The 25,091-nt window shown below is 52.6% G+C and overlaps 12 protein-coding genes; 4 read left to right on the top strand and 8 right to left on the bottom strand.

Moving 5' to 3' along the window:
• Positions 1-76: 76 nt before the first annotated feature.
• Positions 77-541, bottom strand: RCC_11158 (uncharacterized protein; the record flags this gene model as incomplete). XM_023776381.1 has 3 exons in its annotated part: positions 77-121; positions 202-406; positions 468-541. The coding sequence occupies 3 exons, from the start codon at positions 539-541 to the stop codon at positions 77-79; spliced, it is 324 nt and encodes a 107-aa protein (XP_023632149.1).
• A 956-nt stretch (positions 542-1,497) lies between these two features.
• On the bottom strand, positions 1,498-2,703 carry RCC_11157 (probable CDC10 cell division control protein 10; the record flags this gene model as incomplete). XM_023776380.1 has 3 exons in its annotated part: positions 1,498-1,839; positions 1,893-2,455; positions 2,571-2,703. The coding sequence occupies 3 exons, from the start codon at positions 2,701-2,703 to the stop codon at positions 1,498-1,500; spliced, it is 1,038 nt and encodes a 345-aa protein (XP_023632148.1).
• Positions 2,704-3,030: 327 nt separating this feature from the next.
• Positions 3,031-3,581, top strand: RCC_11156 (related to ribosomal protein YmL32 precursor (mitochondrial); the record flags this gene model as incomplete). XM_023776379.1 has 2 exons in its annotated part: positions 3,031-3,379; positions 3,433-3,581. The coding sequence occupies 2 exons, from the start codon at positions 3,031-3,033 to the stop codon at positions 3,579-3,581; spliced, it is 498 nt and encodes a 165-aa protein (XP_023632147.1).
• A 653-nt stretch (positions 3,582-4,234) lies between these two features.
• Positions 4,235-5,295, top strand: RCC_11155 (probable tatD-related DNase; the record flags this gene model as incomplete). XM_023776378.1 has 3 exons in its annotated part: positions 4,235-4,276; positions 4,330-5,189; positions 5,247-5,295. The coding sequence occupies 3 exons, from the start codon at positions 4,235-4,237 to the stop codon at positions 5,293-5,295; spliced, it is 951 nt and encodes a 316-aa protein (XP_023632146.1).
• Positions 5,296-5,520: 225 nt separating this feature from the next.
• RCC_11154 (uncharacterized protein) lies at positions 5,521-6,559 on the bottom strand (the record flags this gene model as incomplete). XM_023776377.1 has 3 exons in its annotated part: positions 5,521-5,825; positions 5,887-6,180; positions 6,229-6,559. The coding sequence occupies 3 exons, from the start codon at positions 6,557-6,559 to the stop codon at positions 5,521-5,523; spliced, it is 930 nt and encodes a 309-aa protein (XP_023632145.1).
• A 1,436-nt stretch (positions 6,560-7,995) lies between these two features.
• RCC_11153 (uncharacterized protein) lies at positions 7,996-9,164 on the bottom strand (the record flags this gene model as incomplete). XM_023776376.1 has 5 exons in its annotated part: positions 7,996-8,181; positions 8,242-8,378; positions 8,428-8,528; positions 8,582-8,768; positions 8,819-9,164. The coding sequence occupies 5 exons, from the start codon at positions 9,162-9,164 to the stop codon at positions 7,996-7,998; spliced, it is 957 nt and encodes a 318-aa protein (XP_023632144.1).
• Positions 9,165-10,262: 1,098 nt separating this feature from the next.
• RCC_11152 (uncharacterized protein) lies at positions 10,263-11,355 on the bottom strand (the record flags this gene model as incomplete). XM_023776375.1 has 5 exons in its annotated part: positions 10,263-10,448; positions 10,501-10,637; positions 10,691-10,792; positions 10,874-11,047; positions 11,112-11,355. 5 exons carry the CDS (start codon positions 11,353-11,355, stop codon positions 10,263-10,265), a joined length of 843 nt encoding a protein of 280 aa, XP_023632143.1.
• Positions 11,356-12,338: 983 nt separating this feature from the next.
• Positions 12,339-13,935, top strand: RCC_11151 (probable 2-succinylbenzoate-CoA ligase; the record flags this gene model as incomplete). XM_023776374.1 has 2 exons in its annotated part: positions 12,339-13,807; positions 13,857-13,935. 2 exons carry the CDS (start codon positions 12,339-12,341, stop codon positions 13,933-13,935), a joined length of 1,548 nt encoding a protein of 515 aa, XP_023632142.1.
• Positions 13,936-14,133: 198 nt separating this feature from the next.
• On the bottom strand, positions 14,134-16,974 carry RCC_11150 (related to IQ calmodulin-binding motif domain protein; the record flags this gene model as incomplete). The annotated part of the gene is made up of 1 exon (XM_023776373.1): positions 14,134-16,974. The coding sequence occupies one exon, from the start codon at positions 16,972-16,974 to the stop codon at positions 14,134-14,136; it is 2,841 nt and encodes a 946-aa protein (XP_023632141.1).
• A 917-nt stretch (positions 16,975-17,891) lies between these two features.
• RCC_11149 (uncharacterized protein) lies at positions 17,892-19,902 on the top strand (the record flags this gene model as incomplete). XM_023776372.1 has 2 exons in its annotated part: positions 17,892-18,106; positions 18,162-19,902. The coding sequence occupies 2 exons, from the start codon at positions 17,892-17,894 to the stop codon at positions 19,900-19,902; spliced, it is 1,956 nt and encodes a 651-aa protein (XP_023632140.1).
• A 134-nt stretch (positions 19,903-20,036) lies between these two features.
• On the bottom strand, positions 20,037-21,650 carry RCC_11148 (uncharacterized protein; the record flags this gene model as incomplete). 2 transcript variants are annotated; one of them, XM_023776370.1, is made up of 5 exons in its annotated part: positions 20,037-20,330; positions 20,404-20,455; positions 20,553-20,944; positions 21,001-21,048; positions 21,324-21,650. In XM_023776370.1, the coding sequence occupies 5 exons, from the start codon at positions 21,648-21,650 to the stop codon at positions 20,037-20,039; spliced, it is 1,113 nt and encodes a 370-aa protein (XP_023632138.1). The 2 variants fall into 2 exon arrangements, with proteins under 2 accessions (XP_023632138.1, XP_023632139.1); XM_023776371.1 differs by having other exon boundaries at positions 20,314-20,330; positions 20,385-20,455.
• Positions 21,651-21,993: 343 nt separating this feature from the next.
• Positions 21,994-24,989, bottom strand: RCC_11146 (related to Los1p; the record flags this gene model as incomplete). XM_023776369.1 has 2 exons in its annotated part: positions 21,994-24,832; positions 24,901-24,989. The coding sequence occupies 2 exons, from the start codon at positions 24,987-24,989 to the stop codon at positions 21,994-21,996; spliced, it is 2,928 nt and encodes a 975-aa protein (XP_023632137.1).
• Between the last annotated feature and the right edge of the window lie 102 nt (positions 24,990-25,091).

Below are 25,091 nucleotides of genomic sequence, written 5' to 3'. Positions count from 1 at the left end.
CGGAACTCAGGCTCGCTGAACGATTCTTCGTACGAACCCCTCAAGACCGAGACTCTGATACAAAGTCTAAGGTAATCTACTTCCCCTTCCGTATCGCGCTCGCAAAAGGCATCATCTTGATCTGCGCAACCCAAACAAACAAATTAGCTTCCTTCACGACAACAACAAGATACATCCATCTACTCCGTCAATCTCACATACCTTCTCAACATCCCAAACCCCAGAAGTATAATAAACATCCCCCTCAACAATCCTCCTCGCCTCAGCTTCCGAATCACTCTCAATAATGATTACGCTACCATTCGTCTTCATGCCAACTCCCTCTTGTAGAGGTTCATCTAAGGATGCTCCTCCAAGAACAATCGCGCCGCTCTCGACATGAGGTTTGAGTTCTTCGAGATGCTGTCTTGAAAAGACGTTACTACCATTGGCTGATTTGTATGGATTTGAGATGATTGGGCACTTACGGTCTCACTTTCATTCTCGCTTCAAGTGAATTCGCCTTGTCGGGAATGATGAAGATCCATTCTTGCTTGCCCATTGTTGTGGATGTGGAGGTGAAGCTTCGACGAAAATGTGGTACAGCGTGTCTCCAGGAGGTCCGAAGTAGAAGAGACATTGACAGCTTCGAAAGAGAAGTAGATGGTCTTGCTAATGTCATGCTATGGACAGCGACAGCGCTCGCCAAGGTCTTGTCGACGACCCCAGTCAAGGCGGGGTCAAAGGTCAAAGCTCCGCATTCGGCAAGTGGTGAGTGAGGGAGACAGAGAAATGATTCCTAATCAATTGACGTGGGGGGATGATAGGGATAAGACGGTAAAATTAACCATTATCAATACCGCAATACAAGTACAAAGCTTCTGAGGCAATCGACTGTATCCTGCTGAGAAACCACACCATGCGAATTTGCCGCCCATCTCACGACCCGTGAGAACCCAGCACATTTACTCCGCGCTATCACTTTTTCACAAAAGAAACCCATGTTCGATCAAGTGCCATCCGCGTCGATTGCGATCATCCGCCTGTAGCTCTCATCAGATTACTACATCTGATGGTACGGACCCGGACCTTGCTGCTGCAGGCTTGCCCGAAGCATAGCCGCTCCGCCGCTATCACTGCCAGTATGGCGATGGGTGGCCATTGGAACTTGATGAGGCTGGAGAACCGAGCTCCTAGAAAGCAAAGCAAAGAGCATTCAGCACACCGCACACAACACAGAAAGGAGGATCGAAGATCAGGGGAGGAGCGTAGCTACCCTTGACTTGCTAATCCACGAGTGTGATGCGGCGGTGGCACGCCTGTTACCAAGGAGGATGTAGGACCCGGGGGTAATGCGATAACGTGCTGCCTTGTCGGACAGAAGCACGAGTCAGCAAAGCAGAGAAACAACAGCGGAAGACGATGAGAGACGGGTAGGTAGAAGATAAATAATGCTCCAAGAGGGTCGGGGTGAAGGGTTGGGGTATATTGATTGGGGAGGAGCAAGATTTAGATCTCTTAGTACCCGTTCATGGTCATGCGCTGGCTCTGCCTGCTAAGCTCGCGGTCGGCAGATGGGGAGATTGGGCGAGATCCGCCGCCACCGCCGTGTACTTGAGCGGAGCTTTCCTTGAGGGCCAAAAGTTGCTTGGCACGGAACGACTCGTAGTGGATTTGGGAGGTGGTGTCGATCAAGTCCTGAAGGTGGGTGCGCGTGAGGAAGTCACGGAGGTAGACGAATTCGCAGTGCTTCTCGTCCTCGACATTGATCGTTCCCCAGCGGTTCTGGCGGCCGCGAACGGTCTTGCCGTTCACGTTGATGTTGCGCTCACTTCCAACAACAGCGAAGGGAATGATAGACTGGGATGACGGTYAGTGGAAGCTCCGAGCGCGACGAAGTGGCATAATCTGACCTTGATCTGCGAGTTCATGGCAACCTCTTCACTGTCATACTCCTCGTTCTCGTAGGGGTACATGCGGATGTTGTGGAAGGCAAATTCCTCCTTGATGCGGTCCTTGAAAATCTGTCTCTCCTCCAAGGTGAGACTATCAGCCTTGGCAATGACGGGAACGACATTGACCGTCTCGCTCAGCTTCTTCAGCACAACAATGTCAATTGGCTTCAGGGCGTGACCGGTTGGTGTGATGAAGTACAAGCAGCAGTGAATGCGGGTGTCCTGGATGTAGCGCTCACGCTGAGCGGTAAGCTCCTTGCGGAGATAGGCACTGTGCTGGTCTTTGATGTACTTGACAATGGGGTCCCAGCAGCGGTCGTTGTTGACCAGGTCCCCGTATCCAGGAGTATCGACAATGTTCAGGCGCAGACGCACGCCGTTCTCCTCGATAATGTGTGTGACGGGGTGGATCTCGGTGGTGCTGCGAATGGGCTCGGTGGGAGTCAGACGCCCCTTGCTGTCGACAAGATGCGAGGCGAAGATGGTGTTAATGAGCGTAGACTTGCCGAGGCCGGTTTGTCCTGTGATTGCGACATCCTTGTTAGCAGGTGTTTCTACAATTTCCAATGCCAATGCCAATGCACAGAATGCTGCGGCAATTCGTTGGGAATGTCTCCATCTCCTCCCTCGACGTACCAACACAGATGACATTGAATTGAAAGCCGCGCTTCAGCAGCTTCTTCTCGATCTGGGTGGTGATGCTGTCGAAGCCGACGTGGCTCTTGGGAAAGACGCTCTGCGCCGGTTGCGCGTGGGCTGCGGCCGCCATTGTGAGAGGATGTTATCTGTAAAAGAAGAGACGTGGGGGTGGAGAGATGGCGCTTTTCGGGCGTCGGTGTGCGAGTGTTGCAGGTTGCGGAGGTAGTTCCAGGAGGTGAATTCGCGGTCGTGTACTTGCGCGAGATGGAAAGTGCAGCCAGCGGGCGCCTTCCCTTGTAAATCAGGGTAAAGGGGAAGCCGCTAAATGCGCGGCCAATCGCGGGAATGGGGACGTGAGGAAGGCGCGCCTTGGCAGAGACAGGCGAGACAGAGCAACTTTGGGCATTCAACATCACGTCAAGCAACACATCCATACCGCCATCCGAATCTCGAAAACATGGCCTCGCTACGGGCACCTTCAGCCCATTTTCTCTCAGCCTTCCTGCCCGTCGCTCGCGCCTCTCTTATTCCACAACAAGCAGTCCGGCGCATACCTCTGCTTCATCAGATTCAACAACGACTCAATGCTACGATACTCCCCGCTGCACTGGTCCCAATCCCTGCATTACTAGGAGAGCTGTGGGATGGATTACTCAAGGCAGTACCGAAGAAGAAGACCAGTCATATGAAGAAGCGTCATCGGCAGATGGCTGGCAAGGCGCTCAAGGATGTCACGGCATTGAACAAGTGTAGCGCGTGCGGAAGGGTGAAGCGGGCACATATTCTATGTCCGCACTGTGTGCTGAGTATGTTACGTGCTGTGACAATGTAGAGGACTTCGTATTGATGAATCGAACAGGTATCAGACAATGGTTTGGCAATGGCTTCAAGAGCAAACAAGCTCTGCAACGAGAGAGGGCAGAGCAATTTGAGATAGACAACGCGAAACGTGTGGCGTTGGGAAAGAAGCCCATGAAGTGGGTCGAGGACGAGGACACAAAGGCATGATCGCATGCACAGCGAGAAACAAGATGGGAATGTCGTGATGGTCTGGCCGGTGAGCTTCGAGACTGGCATGGTGGAACCTTGGCAGGTCTGTACAATATTTGTACATCGTGAGTGCATGTCTTTTCAAACGGACGTGTAAAATTATTGCATAGCAGAGGGGCGTTCAAGGAATACAGCATTTGCCGTGGTATCGCAGTGCCCAACAACACGGCAAAGCTATTCGACGCAGTGAGCAGGAACATGGACTCAATGTGCAAGCCCGACTTTGGCAGAGAGCAACTGGTGCATTCATGTCCTGGGTGTTGTAAGACGAAATCTATGAAGCTGAACTTGCGGAGATTGGATGTACCACAACACCGCTTGGCGATCCAATGTATCTAGCAACGTGCGTGTGGATTTTGCTGCTGCAAATGTAGAACTGTCAGTCGAAGGAGAGGAGATATGATCCCAAGGCCAATCACTCTCATGAAATCGGTTGCCAAAGCTTAATCGGCATTGAGAGGTTTGGCGTCGGCTTCATCCCCGCGTCGACACTYCCGTCTTTAAACTTACTTCATCCACTCTCTCGCATGATCCGGAGTGCGCTGCGGTCAAGAGGCTACGGCCAGATACTGTTCTCCAAACCCTGCATCGTACCTCGAATGCATATCAGAATGGCTTCCGAGGATTTCACACCTGCACTCCGCTACGCAGATGTCAGTTCTTCCATGAACACGTCAAGCCTGTACTAACTCAACCCCAGCCATAGATCGGCATCAACCTCTCAGACACCGTCTTTCGAGGCCACTATCACGGCAAACAAGCCCACGAAGACGACCTACAGCATGTCGTCAACCGCGCTCTCAAAGCTGGCGTGCAGAAGATGATGATCACAGGCTCGGACCTGGTAGAAAGCAAGAATGCCATTAAGCTAGCAGAAGAGTACCCGGGGCTGTGCTACGCGACGGTAGGCGTACATCCATGCTCTGCAACGAGCTTTACGAAACATCCTGCGGGAGGAGATAAGCTGCTAGAGGAGCTAGGAGCACTGGCCAAGGAGTCGAGGGATCGAGGGACTGCGACAGCTTTTGGGGAGATTGGACTGGACTACGATCGCCTCACGCTTTGCGATAAGGAGACACAATTGGTATGGTTTGCAAAACAATTGGACCTGGCCGTCGAGCTGCAGATGCCGCTGTTTCTGCACTCCCGAGCGGCGGCGGAGGACTTCGAACGGCTGCTCACACAGCGATTGGAGAAGCTACCGAAGCGTGGACTAGTACACTCATTCACCGGGTCGTTGGAGGAGATGCAGCGGATTGTGGAGCTAGGATTCGATGTTGGAATCAACGGTTGCAGCATGAAAACCGAGGAGAATCTGGCAGTTGTGAAGGAAGTGCCTCTCGAAAGACTGCAGATCGAAACGGATGGACCGTGGTGTGAAATGCGACCAAGCCATGCGAGCTCGAAGTTCCTCAAGGATGCGCCACCATTGCCGAAGGCTGTGAAGAAGGAGAAGTGGAACGCCGAGGCGATGGTGAAGGGCAGGAATGAACCGTGTGCGATATCACAGGTGGCGCATGCGATTGCTGCGATCAAAGGGATTGCTGTGGAGGAGGTCTGTGAGGTGTAAGTTGACTGAAATGTTCTCATTGATCTCTGAACATTACGCTAACGCTACGGCAGCGCCTGGAAGAACTCGATTCGCATGTTCGGTCTAGGAGAATCTAGATGACCCTTCCCCAGCAGCGAGATGTGCAACCATTGGCCTCAAGTACATACACAATCAAGTTGACCAGGTCTCCCACTACATCCCAAAGCCTGTCGTCAGACCGACTCTGTACGTCGGTATAATATTCAATCCAATGCAGTGTACACTCTAAGCGTGCCAGGCTGCAGAATATCACACACTCCCTTCTGGACTACCACGCAGTGAGATCCCATCGGCGTGGGAGCGTTCTCAGTCATCAAGCTGAGTGGCAGGCTGGCCTGGATTGACGGGACCCTCGACCACCACGAAGCTCTCGTCGTCGTCGTTCATGGCCAGATACGTGGTCACAACCGGACGGCGTTTCTGGCGCACTGGTCCGTCGGTGTTTTCGTTCTCAGTGCGCTCACGCTTGATACCTCTGATCAGCTCTGTAGTAGGCTGTGCTTCCTTCAATTGGCGCTCTAACTCCCTGATCCGCTCGTTGAGGGCCTCTGTAGTCTGCTCGGGCTCCGGGCTGGCAGCTGGCGTGGGAACGAAGATTTCGTTCAGCTTTTCTATGATTTGTTAGCATCCCGTCACTAAGGACGCTGCCAGGTTTCGACCCRCCGACTGAACGGTACAGAAAGGTGAACACCGCGAATGGCTTGTTATCGCTATTAAGGAAGGTGCTCTTGCAATAGACAGAGCGTCCCGRGACATCGACAGGCGGTGCCAATCCGACTTTGTGAGACACTGACTGGCCCTTCAACGCCTTCTCATCCACCACATTGATCTCGTTCCAGCCTCTAGGGTCCACGTAGAGATTGCTCGCCTCCCCTCGGTTCTTGTGATAAGCCTTGATGACCACCTTGCCGACGTCCTTGTGCTGGTTGATATCGCTCGCAGCTCTCGTTGCCGGGTCGTGCTCCACTGTCACAAGTCAACAAAGTCCTCTGAGCCTGGACTTTTCTCACCAACCGATAGCGATGTCGGAGAACTGGTATGGTCGCTCGGTGCCATCGGGAAGAGTCAGACCACTGCTGATCTCTTCCAAGAGCGGGCTGCCTTTCTGCAGCAACTGGGTGTCCACGCGTGTACCGTCGACATAGATGTCGCAGCAGATGATGTCGCCCTTAAAATGTTCCTCAGAAGGAACGAGCATGAGGACCGCGAAGAGTTGGCCGCTCTTTGACGGAATGTATCTCGTGATATTACTGTTGTCGCTTTCGCCGGTGGAAGTGTCCTCGCGCTCTTCGAGAGGCTTGCCATCTGCTTGGATGCTGACGTCCAGGTGACTGATGATAGCCATGGTGAAGGGTGGATGTGATTACTGCTGATAGTGTCGGGGTCGTAGCCAAGTCAGAGATCGGATGAGATGCAATAGTGAGGTGTGGGTAGAGACGCTGATAAGGAGGGGAGTGAGTGAGAGAAACGGAAGAAGAGATACGAGAGGCAGTCGCCGAATGGCTGCCTTGCGACGGTGAATGAGTTGGTGACGGCGATATCGACAACTCGGGACCAGATTGTGGTAGAGTAAAGTGATGCAGGTCGAGCGTCTGTGACTCCATCACTTGGAACAAAAATGAAGGAACCCGACGACCCTCCCTGTATGGCATGTGCAGCACATGTCAGATACGGTGGCAAAGTGGGCGAGGAAACGTCTCTGGGCGCTCATTATATGAGGTCACCTTATGGTGGGCCAGATAGCGAGACATCAAATCATCCGGCAGGAAGAAAACATCAGTTCGTGGCAGACCATGCGGGCCGAGAACGGAAGTTCACCTAAGCGATTCCCCATTCAAAGATCCAATTGCGGTTGAAATTTTCCAGCCGGGGTGACCAAGGACTCGAACTCAGCACTCCTCTTGCCACAACTCCGGCCGCGCAAGCCACTCGCCCATCTCGCCCAAAAAAAATCAGCGACCAAAACAGCAAAAAACCAGCAGCTACGGGCAGCAGGGTGAACAACACACTCGTTTCATGACATTCTAGAAGAGGTCAGTAGAGTTGATTAGGGGCCCTCTAATCTGTGTGGTTACATTGAACGCTCCTGAGCTAATCGAAAGGCACCATGGGTTCCTAGCCCACAGGGAGGCCTGTATAGCTAGAGTCAGGGTCGGCGTTGAGATGGAGAGGGCAAATAATTTATTAGTTATGTAGCTTAGATGGCTTCAAACTGTGGGTTGCCGGTGTACTTCCGGTAGTCTGAGCTTCGCTCGATTGGGTGGTTTTCATTCACTTAAAATGCCAAGACGGGATTTCCTCGCTAGGATGTTCACAAAATTGGGAACACGAATATACAAGTAGAGAAGGATGTGGGACGGCGTTGGAGTGTAGTAGAGAGCTGCTTTGATATTTGGTGTCGCCGAATGCTATTTCATCCGCAGACCTCCGCCGGGACCTCCCGCATCTCCGCCCTTGTCCCCCATATGACACCGCCATTGATGCAAAAGAAGTGCGCACTGCCGGTGAAAGAGTAAAGGCAGTACCCCGAGTTCTGTAAGGCAAGTTTGATATAAACATTATGATCCAGGTGCTCCTAAACAGGTGCTTGACGATCAGATGCTCGTCGAGGCCATTTCCTTAGCTGGCGATGTTGAGAGCAGACTGTTCAATGCGACCGGACATCGATCCAAGCGTTTCGCGTCGAAAGGTACCGCAGCCCGAAGAAAGTAAGCCGCAGTGTGTGTCGAATGTCGTTATCGCCGCCGAACCTCGTTTTGACGACAGAATCCTCACCCTCGTTCAGTCGATCTCGACGATTTCGACCTCCGCGCGGCCTGCAGTCTCCGACGAAGCCTCCCGAAAACCGCCATCGGCCTCATTGAGTTCCAGCTGGGTGGCACCCACGCTTGGGCGTGCGATCTTGCGTCGGCGCGGGTTTTCGTCCGCGCGCTCCCGCTTCACCTTGACCGAGGCCTCCTGCGCAGCCTGAAATCATCGTTAGTACATGATACACTTAAGTGTGTCATGTTATCGTGGGAATTGTACCTTGTCTGCCTGTGCACGGTCTCGGGCTCGCTTGTGCAGCTCTTGCAGCTCTTCCCGGGAGAGACTGTCGAAATCGCGATCCTCCAATGGAGTGGGTTCCGGCGTAGGCTCGATGACGAGCAGATCCTTGAGGGCCTCTGAAACTAAGTCAGTAATGGTCTCTAGGTCGATATCTAGGTGTCTTACTTGGAGAGCGGTAGGCAAAGATGAACTTGAAGATATTGAACGGGTCTTCGTTCGTTGTCTCCGTGTTGTACTTRTTGGCTCCACGGCTCGGTGCCTGGTAACTGTAACAATCTCAGCCCACAAACATCAACAGCAACAGAACCGATGTCCTTACCCAACGCCGTGAGTGATGGCTCTGCCCTTCAGAGCCTTCTCAGACATGATTCCAAGATCCGTAGTCAGCACGTCCTGCGTTTGTACCAAGGTCTCTTCGCCCATGTCCACGAACGAGACAAGAACTTCGATCTCTCCCAGACTCTTCGTCCGAGCAGCTTCATCGACTTCAACGCGGCCGTCATCGACTGCAATCAGTCAGACGCATGCAAATTCAGACTCAGATCTGCATACTTACCCGTCTCGATCTCAGAAAAGCAGAACTTCTGCTGCTTTCCGCCTCCTACGTTGCGACCTTCGGCGCGCCTCTCATAATAACGTGTGGCGAACCTGTGACTCGGGATCAATGGTGCGGCTTCCAAGACACCATCGATACTAATGTTGAATTCGGCGGTGTCGCGCGTAATTTCCACTCCTCCCTCCACCTTGATTCGCACTTCAAAGACCTTGCCTGTAACAGCCTCGACGTAGCACATGTTGGTGTTCAACTGATCCTCGGAATCATTGTCCGCATATTCTTCCAATGGCTCGCCGTCGACCAAAATCTCGATTTCCACACCCGGGAGAGTGTCGAGGATCGCCATTTAAGAGTGTAAGTGGTTCTTCCGACGAATACGAAAGGTGTTTGGCCCGTAAGGAACCTTTTGCAAAGCCGAGGTGGCCCGATGATGCGCGCGAGTGATGTGACTATCGGATTGGAGGTATGCGTTGATGCTTTTAATCGAAGCGCTTGATAACTGGAGAAAGCAGTTTGCAGGCTGTGCAGATTGTCGTGGGCCGCGTCGAAATGGCGAAGGTTGATGTTGCAGCTCAAGAAAGGTGTTCGAGGAAGAAAAGAAAGAAGATGTGATTAGTGGGGCTCCACGATCTTCGAGTGTCCCGAGTCCCGCTTAGCTCATGTACAACGCAAGTGAATAGAAGCCAAGCAAGCGTGAACTCCGAGCAAAGTGTGCGACCTCTCACAAACTTCACCAGGCTCTCAAAGTTACGCTACCAGGCTGTATACATAGATATTCCCCGCTGCTCGTGCTAATGTATGGCCCGAGTTCTTGGCTCGCAATAAAGATATTGACTAAGAGACAACGGAGCTTGGCGAATCGATTGTGCTTACCCTTCAGCATGATTCGAGCAGATTTACGGGCAGATGTCCTTATTGAAACTTATCGGAGCTTGCAGCGGCAGATTCAGATGATAGAATCGCGGCCTGAATGCCAAAACGAGATTTCCTTGCTAGGGTGTGAGCCTGTTAAGATGGAACAACTGCACGTAAACGGACCATGCTGATCAATGTTCTCATTGCTTAAGAGCTGGTGGTGTAGCTGGAGATCGTTTCGGCTTTGAGCCGTGCACTCCCATTCCGCATTTCCCAACGCTGCTTTCCCGGTATCCTATCGAGGTGACTAGGCATGGGTGACGTGTGCCAGAATGTACTTCTGGAACATGGTCAGATCAATCCTTCGGAAGGAATTCCAAGTCGTACATGATGAGCTCACCAATGTGCCGYACTCTTCCGGCAATCTTGCCTTGCAGTACCAGTTGCTAAAGCGGGGAGGCGCCATCCCGGACTTGGCGAAACGGCGTGCTATGTGTGAGACCACTACTTACAGATCAATGCACCTCCCCAAAGCCACAGACTTCGTGCGTTGCCGATAACTCCCAGGAAAAGTTTCGTTCCAGTAGCATCAGTCGATCTGAATGAACTTCGACCGAGCGCTGCTTGAACCCGCCTTCGAGACTTCACGAAAGCCGTTGCCCGTTTCGTCAAGCTCGAGCTGAATAGATCCTGTGTTTGGGCGGGACTTTTTACGTGGCCCTGGGTTGAGGTCATCGTCCTCCGGCTTGATCTTCACATGACTTTCCTTCGCAGCCTGGAACTTGGTCAGCCAAATGTGAGATTCCAAATCCTAGATGAACACTCACTTTTTCAGCTCGAGCACGCTCCTGGGTGTTTTTGTGGTACTGTCTGAGCTCTTCCAGGCTGAGACTGTCGAAGTCCCGCTCCTCCAACGGCACAGGGGGCGGAGTCCGCTCAACGATGAGGAGGCTCTTCAGGCACTCTGTCTTTCTGTCAGCAAGCAAGGCGTCAAGTATCACTCGAATTGTTACTTACCGAGAGATCGATAGCGTAGGATAAAGGTTGCATCGGCCGTTTTGCCGTTCACAAAGTCGATGTTGCTTCGGTGCACATATTGATTCGTGCTAGCCCCCCTGCCTCTATATCTTTGAATGTTTAGCCATTTACCAGTGAAGGGATTCAATGTTCATTACCCAATGGTGTGAGACAAGGCCTTACCTTTCAAAGCCTTCTCCGAAAAGACATTGATGTCTCCGTCCATTTCCTCGGCTTCAGCAGCATTTGGCAACATAGGTGTTACACCTAGGTGCTTCCCATGATGCATTTTGACCATGATCACGCCTAGCTTCTGAACTCTGTCGTCTTCGTCGGGTAAGTTCAAGCTTTCATCCGCTACGAAAGTATCTCACGGTTAGCGCGTCCCCCTGAAGCCTGTAGGATGGAGTTCAGAGCTCACCCGTGTCGAGCGCTACAAAGTAAAGGCCGCCGTGAACAAAAGCTCCAGACCCGGCAAAAACCGGACTCATGAGGTGAACACCATCAATGGAGATGTGGAAAACCTGCTTGGCAAAGGTATACGTCGTGATGATGATGTCGATGTCGAATAGATCGCGGAAGGTAGTTTCGTGTGAGATAGGCGGCGTAGATGGATAGTGAAAGAAGGTAGGAAAGAAGTAAGAAGAAGCGAAAGATGTAGCCATATGATATGAAGACTGCTCGATGCAAAGGCTTCTATAGTGTCAAGTCCAGTCTAGCGCGAGCGCATGTGAGAATGCACGTGAAGTGAAGCAACAGACACCTGCAATTTTAAGCTCCACGTGAGCAAAAGAGCTTCACATACCTGAAAATCAAGAAGTTTATCAGCTACCGCAATTGTCAACAATGGATCATGGAGAATACGTTGCGCTTGACCTTCGATGTGATTCGAAGAGACCTCTCGGCCACATCAAATACTCTCGGGGAAAAGCATACGAGCTGGCTGCTGTGTTGCTAAGCAATGAAGACGTGATTCGAATGGGCAAAACTTGGGCCAGTATAGGGTTCCCGCTGAAAGAGGTGCAAGCTTCACTCGAGTCTCCTCAAAGTCAAGTCCACGAGATCTTGCAGGTCAAGCGYAACCCTCATGTATACAACACACGACAAGCGACGGAGAGGGCAGTCTGTGCTCAGGCCTCCATGGTCTGCTCGACAAGAGACTTGCTTGAGCTCCCGATGCTTGAAGGCAGGAGTCCGATCAACACCGGCAGGAGCCATCGAGGGATTCGCTGAAGCTAGCTACTTCAGCTGTACCAAGCAGTCGGGTGAAATTACCTGGATACTCCGTAGAAAGGCATGCATGCATTTCCAAGCGATCCTTCGGCTGCTGCGGCGAGCGGGGATGCCGGAGGGGAAGCGGAAAGCAAAGGCAGTCTTCCGCCCCTTCGCCGATGAACATGATGAGCATGCGTCACACATCCCTCAAGGATTGTTGCGATGCGGTCGAGTGGATGGCAGACGACGAGGTCGAGGTCGAGGTGAGGTGCCGCTCGGCGGAATCCGGACTAAGACGCATGGCATGACTTGGCCGTTATCGCGACGACCGCCATCCAAAAGCATAATTCCACCACGCCAGACCGAGGGCACGATAAAGATAAAAGGTGTAAGTCGCCCACGCAACATCTCCTCGCTCTTTTCATTGCCCAGCATGAGCACTCTTTCCAACTGCTTTTCCTCGACCTCCAATGCCACGGCCGTCATTGTCCCCGGTCCCCCGACGCTCGCCATCTCCTACAAGCAACTCCACGCCGATGTCGTCAACTTCCAGAAGAAGCTCGCAAACCTAGGCATTACACCTGGCGCTGCCGTCTCAATCGCCCTCCCTAACAGCTACCCCTTCATTGTTGCAYTCCTTGCGGCAGCATGGCAGCGAGGAATCGCCGCGCCATTGAATCCGGCCTACAAACAGAGCGAATTCGAATTCTACATCGATGATCTCTCCTCCGCCCTGGTGTTGGTTCCGCAAGGGCAAGCAGATGGTCCAGCTGTGAAGGCCGCCAAGAGATATAATGCCGCGGTGGCAGAATGCTACCTTCACCCTCTCACACACGAGGTCGTGCTAGACATCAAGGACAATGGCAAGCTGTCGGGCCATGGAAACAAAGCTGTGGAGGAGGCACAGCCGGAGGATACGGCTCTTGTTTTACACACTTCAGGAACAACAGGGCGACCAAAGGCTGTTCCCCTCTCCCATCGCAACTTGACTCGAACGATGCAGAACATCCAAAACACCTACAGCCTTTCGGCAGCAGACCGAACAATGCTCGTCATGCCTCTCTTCCACGTCCACGGTCTCCTCGCAGGCTTCCTCGCTCCTCTATCGTCCTCTGGATCAGTGATTGTGCCCGGCAACTTCAGCGCAACGACCTTTTGGAAACACTTTGTAGAGCACAAAGCGAACTGGTACACAGCAGTTCCCACGATCCATCAAATCCTCCTCAAGAACCAAAATCTCTGGCCCAAACCCCTCCCCGCAATTCGTTTCATCCGATCCTGTAGCTCTCCTCTTTCACCCAAAGTCTTCCACGATCTCGAGGCCGCTTTCAAAGCACCCGTCCTAGAAGCCTACGCCATGACAGAAGCCGCACATCAAATGACCTCCAACCCCACACCACCCATGAAGCGAAAGCCCGGATCCGTAGGAATTGGCCAAGGTGTAGAGATTAAGATCCTCGACCAAGAAGGCAATGAAGTTCCCCAAGGCAAAGAAGCAGAAATCTGCATCCGCGGCCCTAATGTCACGAAGGGATACCTCAACAACGACAAAGCAAACAAGGAGTCCTTCACCCAAGGCGGCTTCTTCAGAACTGGAGACCAAGGCAAGCAAGATGAGGAGGGGTATGTGATCATCACCGGCCGGATAAAGGAGCTCATCAATAAGGGAGGCGAGAAGATCAGCCCGATTGAGCTGGACAATGTTCTTGCGCAGCACCCATCGGTTGCAGAGGCTGTATCATTCGCCATCCCGGACGATCTTTATGGACAAGAAGTCGGCGTGGCTGTCGTTCCCAAGGATGGCAAGAAGGTGACCGAAGAAGAAATGAAAGCGTACATGGTCGAGAAGGTTGCCAAGTTCAAGGTACCGAAGAGGGTGTTCATCACGGACAACATGCCCAAGTATGTTTGATGAAAAGTCATTGATACATCTGCTAACATTTGCGCACAGGACTGCTACTGGAAAGATTCAAAGACGAATCGTGGCCGAAACTATGCTCAAGGCCGACTCACCTAAATCCAAGCTGTAAACCAGTGAGCAATGCTCAACTTCACATGAGATGCATATACCCAACCTCAAGTCATGTAAAAATAAGAAAACAAGACAAAACGTCGAAAATGAACGCATCCTATTCATAAATCGTCTCTGTCTGCATTCTGCAAGCTGAAATTCCTCTCACATTGAACGAGTCGTTACCCCTATCAACAGCATGAAGTCAAGAAAGAATCTACACAGAAGGACTTTCCCCCACTTCCTTCACGATCTGCTGGTACCACACCTCATGACTCGCCCAGTCCACCTTCCTAACTTGCTCTAACGAGTCCACAATCCCCGCAACTTGAGACGTGAATTCCGCCATCCCGCTCGCAGCAAGTTTATCGGAAGCAGAACTCGCTGCCCGAACCTTCTCAGCAGAGCTTTCTGCCGACAAACGCGCGAGAACGTGTGACTTGAGGCGCTGGAAGAGAACTTTCAGCACGGGGTCCGTAAACCGCACGCCGGCATTGGAGCCAATCTCTGCGGCTTGGGAGAAGAACCGAGTAATTGTCCCCGAGATGGCGGTCTTGGTGGAAGCAGGCATGTTGTGCGCAGTCTCCAATATCGAGAAGGCTTTCTGGGCGGTGGTGGGCTCTTCTGTGGTACTGTAGGGCTCAGTGCTGAGGAGCTGCCACAGTCGGGCCGCTTCGCTCTTCCATTGGCTGCGAACATCCCGTTTGAGAAGGTTCTTGGTGGTGAGAAGGATCGCCCCAATCACGACCACCCGTATGGCTTTAACGCGTAGCTGTCGTAGGCGCTCGGCATCGAGGTGAAGGGTCTCCGGGAGATGGTCCGAGTCCAGCTCGGCTTGGCATATGACAGTCTCGACTAGACCGTGGGTGTACACCTTCGTAGGACTTGGTCTATCAGAAGGACTCCTAACGCCGTCTGGGTCTCGGCGGTCCGCCTCGGATGTTAATGTAGTGTGTGCTTGGATCCACCAGCGCTTGGTGTGCTCCAAAGARGTTCTGCCAGCTTGAAGGTCCTGGGCGAACATACGATGCTCATAACCCGAAGACTCCTGAATCAATGCTGGTGCAGCACTCATAATCATGAAGTTCGAATAGTCCAGACTCAGCACGTCGACCATGCGGAGAAGCTTGAATAGCTTGTCAATCATGGCATCCAGCTCGTCACCGCTACCTTCAGCCCGCAATTCCTCTGCAAACGTCTTGACTTCTTGATCACGGAAAGGCGCGCATAGTTTGGGAAGCACATTTGCCATAAACTCGAAGAAGCCCGAGTATGAGAACACGCCCTGTTGGCACTGACGATGGATGCTCTCTAGATCCAGTGCTTCGGTGATCATGGTGTGCATGCTGTTCCCAGGCTTCAACATACGCAACAGCTTCTCCCGGATGTTCTGCGCTGTTGACGTAGTCCACAAAGCGCCATTACCGGCTTCGAAGCCCGCCTTCATGCTTTCGCAAATGCTTCGATACAAGTGGTCCCGGATCTCGCTATTACGGTCTTCAAGTCTGTAGTCTTTGTTGATTGCGAGCTCATGTGTCAGAATCCGGTTGGAAGGCATGGGCGTGAAAAGCCTGTCGATCTCACCCGACCCAATGGGGGTCATTGGAAGACCGGCCGCTTCAACGACCTCTTCTGGAGGCGGCGCAGGATCGACCACTTCCACACCCCGTGGACGAACCTCGGCCGTCGGGCGCTTCTTAGGACGTTTGCGGCGACTTTCACGAATCGCCTTTTTGATCAGAAAGTCCGCGCGGTCTGGCCCAGCCAGTTTTCTGATCCTACTCAAGAGCATGACTTGATTATCGCGGATTCCCTGCTTGTATTCTCCAGCTACCTCACCACGGTCGTCATCCTTGACGGTTTGCCAAATGGCATCAAGTTCAACGAATGAGGCCACCATTCCTTCAATCAACACACTGGAGTCCTGCAGTCGCCATGCAGCGAAAGCAGAAGTATATGCAGTGTATGACTGCGATAGAGATTCCAGTTGCGTGGGATTGGGCGTGAAGTTGTTCCAATTGTCCAGACGAGTCACAGATGCTTCGAATAGGTTCACAAGCTCAGATGCCTTGTTGATCAGATCTTGCTCTTGGGTCCCGTTGTTGTTAGTTAACACAGCGACTGGATGTCCAACAATCAAGAAAGCACTGAGGAACGTCCGCGTGTTGAGGGCTGCATTCGCATCGTTGGCCTCCTGCAACCCAATATGTGTGAGGACGGCGGTTGTTGATTCAATGATTGTAGTATCCGCTACCAGTGCGGTCAAGTCCTCAAAGCTCGTATTCTCCGCTCGTTGTGTGGTCATGTCCAGCTTCCTAAAGGCAAGTACGGGAACCTTACGCTGGTACATCCTCCACGCCGACTGAATTCGCCTCGCAGCAGCATCCTGGATTCGAGCGGGATCCTCGGACAGCTCTGCTTCCTCCACAATGGCCTCCTCATCCATGTCCGCGACTTCCTCAAGCACGCCCAGCTTCTTCTCTGCGCTATCTGCCCTCCGGGCTCGTCTGGCCTGTAGATTACGCTGATATTCTGCGCGTCTCTTCTCCGCCTCTGCATGCCGTTCCTCCATCTCCGACCGTACCCGTACCTCTTCTGCCAGCTTCCGCTCCTTCACTTCCTCCGCTATGCGCTTTGCGCGGGCGACCTCCTCCGCACATGTCGCCGCAACTTTTGCAAGATACTTCTCCTTGGCTAGTTGTGCAGCCAGTGCACGCTCTTCCGTGTTGGAGGTGCTACCTCGCGGAGCGGCTTTGACAAGTGCGGCACGCAGTCGTACCTGCTCTGCATGCGCCGCTCGATCTGCCAGACGCGCCTTTCGCGATTCGATTATGGATGCTCTGCGCAAGTGCTGAGCGACATAGGTACTCTGACATCCTGACATTGAACTGCGGCGAAGTGTGCCAGAAGTGTGGGAGTGCGCCGAAGATAACGAGTTGCGACGCGACGAGGTTGCCGAGGATTTCCTTCGATTGGAGCTGTGGTTGCGATAGAAGCGGGCAGCGATGTGTGGCGGTGGGCCATATTGTTGTTGTTGTTCCTCCTCCTCGTCCGCCATGATGTAAATGTGTGTGTGTGTGTGCGAGAGACTAAGTATAGTTGGTTGTAAAGGATATGACAGTAGCCCAGGTCAGTAGGTCATACAGACACCTAGGTCTGGCAGGTAATTGGGAGGAGGGGCGAAGGCTGGCAATGACGAATCTGGGCCTTGTGGTCTTGTGATGCCTGCACGAACGTCTCAAAGTTACCATGGAAAGTGAGGTGACGAGCACGAATGACTTTCCTTCCAACGTTAGTAGCGAGGAGGAATGAGGCTCTGTCGTCCTCTGACTTTCTTATTCGTGACCGACTAAGGCACCATGTCCTCGACTCGCCGCATGCGGGCACATGCCACATGCTTTGCCAAGCTCATGTGTTATCAGGAAAGTTGGACCGGACAAAGGTACAAGGGTCGGTGAAAGGGAAGGTTGCCGGCGCTCCGTAAAGTGAAACAACGACAACGCTCGCGCACAGGTGGCTACAAGCATAAAAATGTGTAGGCTTTCGAAGAGCCAAGTGTTTCATCGATTGGTCTCTTCTTCATCGCGCTTTCGTAAGGTACAACATTTCTGAAGGCTGCGGGTAGAGTGGCAAYCTTCAATTGAAACTGCCCTGGAGGCCTTGGCAAGAATTTACCGTGCAGTATACCATCCCGATGAGGCATAGCTCAACAGGAGCTGAGCCCGGTGTGGGTGCCCCCTCCTGTGAGGCTCCGGTGAAATAGGCTTTCTGCATTAACGACAGCGGATTAAGAAGGTATAATCGATAAGACATTCGACCCTCCGTATTTGACTCTCCGCAAGGCTGCTGCCTTTTGTGCTTGTAGCTATTCTACCAGTTCGTGAGCGTTGTCGTCCATTCACCACAAGGAGAGACGGCAATCTTCAATCTCACCGGCTCCTCTTGCCGGCCACATCAGATCATCATTCCTTCTCAATGGACAGCGAGATGGATTACAACGGGGGACATGGTCATGGGAGGCCCAGCATTGTCGATAATTTTGCGACGGGTACACTGGCCGGATCATCAGAATCTTTTGAAGGACCTGCTCTCCCTCGCCAGCCAGACTCAGACCTCCGCGGAGATATTGTAGAGACGGAGCCGGCGCTGACATACGACTCGAATCACTGTAGCTCCCACGAAGACGAACCGTACGTAGACTGCCCAAACCTGATTGTCAGCCATTTCTGATGTTGGCAACGGAAGTGGATCTTTCGACTCTTCAGCTTTCGCCGTTCTTCAAAGCGACCTCGCAAAATATCTGCAAAATGATACATCTAGGAACACGGTCCAAACTACGCCACAGCATGGCACTTCCAGTGCATCCTTTAACCGTCTCCCTCGTGCTGTTGCTGCATTTCGACGACCCGAGACACAGGATCCTACAGACTTCTGGTATTGCAGTTCGGACAGATGGAACTCTTGGCTCGATATGGTCGCATCTGGAGACAAGAGAGCGGCCAGCACTTCGACAGTTGCCCTTCGAGCGTTCCACATCGCTGGATTACTCATGGAAACTGACGAAGGCATGAATGCTGAGACTCCTTGCGACGTCTGCGCGCGGCAGAGCAAATACAYGCCTTGTCGGGTATATGCTAACAAGTCAAGCACAAGGTGTGCTTATTGTATCAATAAGCATCGGAGTCATTGCTCCGCTGAGCCTTGGGTTGATCAACGCGATCGTGTCATTGTGGTCTCTGATATGCCATCAGAACAAAGCGCATTAACGAGAAACCAAAGCGCTATCATTCCTCAACAGTCGAGGTCGGCTCCTCTGCCGGTGTCTGAACGACGTCCACAAACCGTCGACCCATCAGATTTCTGGTATGTGAGTGAGGATAAATGGGATCAGTGGGCAAGACAAGCCTCCGGAGCATCTGGCAGCGACTTGAAGAACAGCGCTAAGACGAGTATGCGATTAGCCTCACGCGCTGGGCTGATTATGGAGTCGTGCGATAGTCACCTTTACAACCCTCCGTGTACACTCTGTGCGCAGAAGCGGCATTCCTGCAAGGTTCTAGCAGGCGAAATTGGCCGATCCTGCGCTTACTGCAGTTTTCGCCGCGTGCGTTGTTCCAATATCGCTCAGCCATCTGTTACTAGGCCTGCCACATCATCCTCGCGGGTTCCTTCTGAAAGCGCAGAACTCAGGCCATTCAAACTTGCCCATCAGTCTATCGGAGGGACTCCAACAGGAAAGGCATTGACTAAATTCCGCCGACCCCAGACATCCAACATGTCCGATTTCTGGCATTGCAGTGTAGAAAGATGGGATGAACTTCACCGCCACGCCACTTCCTCCCTTGCCGAGGGCAAACCATCACCTTATTTCGTGCTCCAGCTGATTAATAAAGCTGGAAGAATCATGGAGACCTCAGAAGGGATGAACGCCGAGAAACCTTGTGATTCCTGTACGCAGGCCGGGGCAGTCTGTAGACTTTCCATCACAGGTCGGAGATCCAATGAGCGCTGTGCATTCTGTAAATTGAAGTACAAGAAATGTAATGTTCTCGGAGGCGACGCGTCTAACTCGCCCGGGCCTTCGAGCGTACAGCAGGCGCCACGCATTGAGCCTTCGGATACTTTGGTTCGGTCGGACGTGCCTCATCTAGGAGCGAAGCGCAGGAGGGTGGAATTTGGCAACGGCACTGACGCCCTGCCGGATTCAACGGCTTCAAGTAGTAGCACTCCTGCATGCCAGGATCAGGACAACGCTGTCAGCAATTTGGAAGCCAAAGTCTTGATACTTCACCAGCAGGTTCAATTGCTGATAGCGAGAGATGTCGCACGTGAAGCCGAACTTAGAAAGCAAACAAGGAGAGTCAAGCTTATGGCGCAGAACTTCCAGCGAGTCGGAGCCGATCTATCTAAAGGGTGGAAACGCTTCTTGAGGGACGAGTTTCCAATTGACGACGACGGCGACGATGACTCTAGCTCTCTGCGATGACCTTTCGCAGATGCAGAATAGTGGGCAGTATGTATGAACTTGCAATTCCGTGTCGTGGGGACTCAAATTTTGGATAGCACTTGCTCCCAGGAATACCACCTTCGAAGGTACCTTATGGCACAGCCATTTGTAACTCAATCCGATTTCGAGGGAGAGCGCGCCGCTGGCGGACCGGCATTGGCGGTTTTTTGTCTCTCTAACCATTTTGCCTTTCGCACCTGATGGGAGCTTGATTTTGATTTCACTATTCTCGGAGTTGGCAATGGGTCCGGGCCGTCTGGCACAGGTTCCACCATCTTTATGGGGGAAATGTATTCTCTTTGATCACGGTCCGCGTATGGCTTTCGATACTGTGACATCTCGACTCTAGTAACGGCTGGCCGGAAAGCCGATTCGAAGGCTGTGGGGGAATCATCGTGGAGAATAGTCTACCAGAATGTCAGCAATGTTACGGTTTGGAGTTTCGTACGACTCTCAGATACTGAGTACACTGTCACCAACCGCAAGAATCAAAGCCCTCAAAGTGTAGGCAGCGTCATTTCCAGCGTTGTGCCTAGAATCGAAGTATGAAAGTCAGCTGATGCCTTGCACTTCTGTAACTTCAGAAGCTTTTGAAGACACGCTGATTTCTTGCACTTCACATTACGTACAAGGACTGTGGTTCCATGCCCACGGCCTCGCAAAGCTTTTTCAGGCCGAGTTGGGATTTACCTGGACCGATGGACTGAGTATCCACGATGGCAACAACGTTCGGCGCGTTCATCAAGTCGAAGTCAAGGTTGTTGAGATATGCCACCTCGTTCTTCACGCCATGGCCAACAAGCACGATATTACGACTCTGATCCGGTCCTGCCGGAGCAAATATTCCACCCAAAACGTCTTTGGCCTGCGATTTTTCTATCCAAGTGCTGTTACCGAACGAAAAAGCCTCTGGATTGCCTTTGACGTGACGTTTGTTGACAAGATGCCCGAATTCCTTTATTCTGAAATGCTCCGATTTCATCTTCGCCAGCCACGCTGCAGCCCTCGATCCAGGTGGTATCTGCGTCGAGTTATGAGTGATAAGGGCAGGAGTGTAGAGGATGAACTGGACATTACATTCGCAATCGTAGCTACATCCAGGATGGATACGCCAATTTCAGTGGTCTTCGAAAGTCGTTAGCCGTCCATATCTACATTGTTCTCTCCAGGAGTGGGCTCGCATGACAGGGTCGCCAACGACTACAACCTCTCTTTTCATCGAAGATTCGTCGAATCCATGAGAGGTCTCTCGAGCAGCCCGGCACTCGAGCGTTAGCAGCGAGTCAATTCTCGCAGAGCAACAACGAATGTAGGCCATTGGTTATAAATAATGATCCGCGATACAGAGAGACGGTGTATGTCAACTAGGGAGGCGCAAGTGCAAAGGCTTATGTGCTGACCTTATTTTGAGCGAATTCGTAAGCCTCGCAGTCGATGGCAATGAATATGGCATTCTCGATCTCGCTGGGAAGTCTTCCTTTGGAATTTGTTCCTAGCACCCTTCCAACCTGCGCTAACGTAAGGCGAGGCGTAGATTGAGGCGCGGGTCGAGGCTGTTGCGACTTCTCCAGCCGGTGAATTCTGGGAGTGGMCTCCATATGTCCCTGGCCTGATAAGCGAGAGACAAATGTCCAGATCGGCCGCGACGGTACAAAGGAGCGCCGGAAATTATGCCCTGGAAGCCAGGCCCGGCTAGAGCCTCGCAAATATATGAGGTGGCATCCCATAGATGTGGCAGAGCTGATATTTATGTGTTCGCTGCAGTTGGTGAAGATAGACCGAAAATGTAATGACAAGAGTGATGTGGTCTACCTCTACCTTCACCTGAATCGCGGGCCGGAAAAACGCCGGCTATTCAATGTTTACCCGCACGTTTAACGAGACGGCAGACGAAAGCACAGTAGCTGGACTGAGGCTGTGGAGGGAGACGCATTTCGTGGCAATCATTGCACTGAACGTGGCCCAGGCAGCTCACTTGCCCGTCACTTTCATCGATATCTTACTGATACAGTGGCTGACGCTCTTCTAACTCCGCGCTAAATCAAGACCGAATCAAGACCACACCTATACTCAACCCCCGCTTGCCTTTATCGCTCTGAAGACCGAGGCAACATACTCCCGGATGGTTTTGCTGAACGACATGGCGTGGAAGAGGCGCTCTCGCACTTCGCTGTCAAACACGACCGTCATAGGATCACTTTTGTCGTCCTTATTCCAGCCGCCTTTTGCGACACCCAGACCATTGGCGTTCCCTACAGCCTTTGGCATGAACCGTGCAATATTCCGCAGAACCAAAACAGCGCGTACAGGAACGCCTGCAGCTTCCCCATTCTCGTCCTCCAGCATGGTCAACTTTGTCTCCTCTCTGACGGCTGGCAACGAGGCCGCGTCTGGTGTCAGATTGTGCTTGGTCCTGGTAGTGTCACTTTCTGGCAAATGTGTTTCGATATGCCGTGCAAAGAGCGCAGTGGATGACACTTTGGCCCCAGAAAATTCAGTCGAGGTGCGCGCACAATCCGCCCATCGACACTTGTATGTAGTCTTGTCCGCCGTCTCGAGGTCCAGATTTTCTCTAAACGAAAGCCCACTGGCACCATTCGGCACACTGGAAGGCGTCGCTGGGAACGGAACCGGCGTGGAGTCGAGATCCATCTTGTCAACTTCCGATGGTGTGAGCGCCTTCTTCGGGACTTGCAGATGATGTATCAAAATGTGTTTCAGCATATCTTCACTTGACCTGAGCCACTCCGCACAATCGAGGTCTCGTGCGATACGTCCACTGGGGTAGCCCGTGATAGGGTCGCGGGGTCCGTCAACAGTACTTGTCACCTGCCAGTGGCAACGGTAGAGTTCCTTGCCCTTATCGCTTGCTTTTGCCCCTGGAAGCATGCCCGTATCTACCGGAGCCTTGCGAGATTTGATGCCTCTGATGACATACTTGTTTGAGCCTGCGACCTGTGCTGTTGCACCCTGGAAGGTCGTGCTGACATTTTTGATGAATTCGCCCGCTATTAGATGCGGGTGCGTGGCCGAATAAGGCACGAATGTGCCCTGGTATGCCTGCCACAAGGATATTTGGGTCATCTCAGCATTTGAATCTGCCACGAAACACATTCGCAGCCATTCCGACGATCGATCTGGCTCATCCATTTTCAGCAGGCTCTCCACTATGCTTGTTGATAGACGGGGTACTGGAGGCGGCGCACTGTTGTCAACCTCAGGTTGCTTGGTTGGGTGCTGTACTTTCTGCTCTTTGGTAGTGAACAGCACGAGTCGACTGAGCTGCCGGCCAAGAGCTTCTGCGTCCGTGAACTGCAGCAAATTCTCCACGTTGTCGCTGAATGAGGTGTACTGCATCAAAAAATCCAGGCAGGCCGAGCGCAACTCTTCGTCCTCGACCAGCAAGTATTCCTGGACGCGTCTCAGGACCAGAGAAGGCACATCGTCGAGTCGTTTGGGCTGGGGATGGGTCATTGCAATCCTGCTTATGGTCTTGAGGGCCGTCACGACGGCGCCGCGATCAGAGCTGAGCGTTTGCTGAATCAAGCCTTGATATAGGGGATCTTGGGCGCTGACGTCGATATACTTCAGAACTTGCTCGGCGATGTCAAGAACGTAATGCCGTAGCTCTACAATGCTAGTATGCTGAGGTATGTGCAGGACCACCGAGATCAGATCCCTGATGAGAGGTAAGCGAGAGAGGTAGGCTGCGTTTTCTTCCTGCAACGACATATTGCGGGTCACCAAGGCTGCTTCCGTCATCCGATTTAGCTTTGTGATGAATGTCGAGTCCAGTACTGAATCGTCCGAGACAATCGGAATGTGAGATTTGAGCCGTTGAACAATGTCCGGAGTGCCATCGAGACCATTGAGAGTCTCTTCATCACCAGCGAAAAACTCTTCGTCGTACATGACATCCCAGTCAATATCGTAAAAGAGGCCTGTCACAGAGAGGACTTTCTTGATCAGGGCATCAGCCAGTCCAGGAAATTGATCAAAGCGGTACTTGTCGCCTCGTTCATGGCTAATCTTGACGAGATGATGCAGCGCATACTGCTCTTCATCTGGAATACCACTTTGCAAGGCAAGCTGTGCACGAACGTAGRTGTTGGGTCCAATGAAACCTGTTCCTGGAAGCATGATGTTCCTGTACTTCTTGGCGAGAGGTCCAGCACTGGCCTCGAGCTTCCGTTTCCGCTCATTACGGTAGAACTCGGGATTGTTGGCAGGCGTGATGACAGGTTTGAGCGATAACGCGTATGCTTGTGATGGCTCATATGAGGCAAGTGTGGCCGACGCGCCGTTGGTAACGGATGAGCTAGGCATGTGGCCGTTCACACCAGCTCCTGGGGTAGGAGACGCCTGCGATCCTTGATTTTGGCCGCGCATCTGCCGGCCAGAAGTGAGGTCCGGCTGGAAGAGTTGGCGTTGCGGCGGCTGCTGTCTGAGGCCGCGAGTCGTTCGGCCAGCCCCGCTGCCCGGTTCATCTGCATTCTCCATCTTTTCCTCCTTAGGTGTCTTTTGTTCTGGGCTGGCGTCGCTGGCGTCCCCGTTCAGCTCCTGATCGCGCGTTGCGGGCTTCACAAAGTTTTCCAGCGTTCGCGTCATAACATTTGCGCCCTTGGCTGTCACCTCCTCCAAGATCTCCTTTGGCGGCGGCTCCTTCTGCCAGTGTGTGCTGATCTCATACGCGCATAGATTCTTATAGTAGACGTTCTTGATCTGGAATGCTTGCGCCGCGGTGTACTGGTTCTTGCCAACAAATTCCTCCGCCAGTTTGCGCCACATCAACGGCTTCGCTTTGGTGTCGGAAACGAGATCATATCCTCCTTCATCGACGACGCGACGGTACAACTTGAACAGGTCGACGTGTCGAATGCCGACTTTTGGCTCGGTTTCGAGATTTGTGCTGCGCAAGAAACGTGTCAGCGCAAGTGCATTCTTGGGCGGTCAACACGCCGGATGGAGATTTCGTACCCGCGCTTTTCGTGATAACTGGCCAATTTCTGCATAAACTCCTCGCGCTCGTCGGAGCGCTCTATGGACTCTCCTCGTTTGGGGGCCATGTCGAAGATGGACAGGTCCGCCTGCCGGCGAGACGGGAACGGTGGTTGCACAGGATGAGCGTCGAGGCAACTTCCCGGCCCAACAAACAGAGGAAGAAGTCG

This window comes from Ramularia collo-cygni (assembly GCF_900074925.1).
Source record: "Ramularia collo-cygni strain URUG2 genome assembly, contig: RCC_scaffold27, whole genome shotgun sequence".
NCBI classification, from domain to species: Eukaryota; Fungi; Ascomycota; class Dothideomycetes; order Mycosphaerellales; family Mycosphaerellaceae; genus Ramularia; species Ramularia collo-cygni.
The sequence above is the reverse complement of the archived record's forward strand: the minus strand, read 5'-3'. Positions and strand labels throughout refer to the sequence as shown.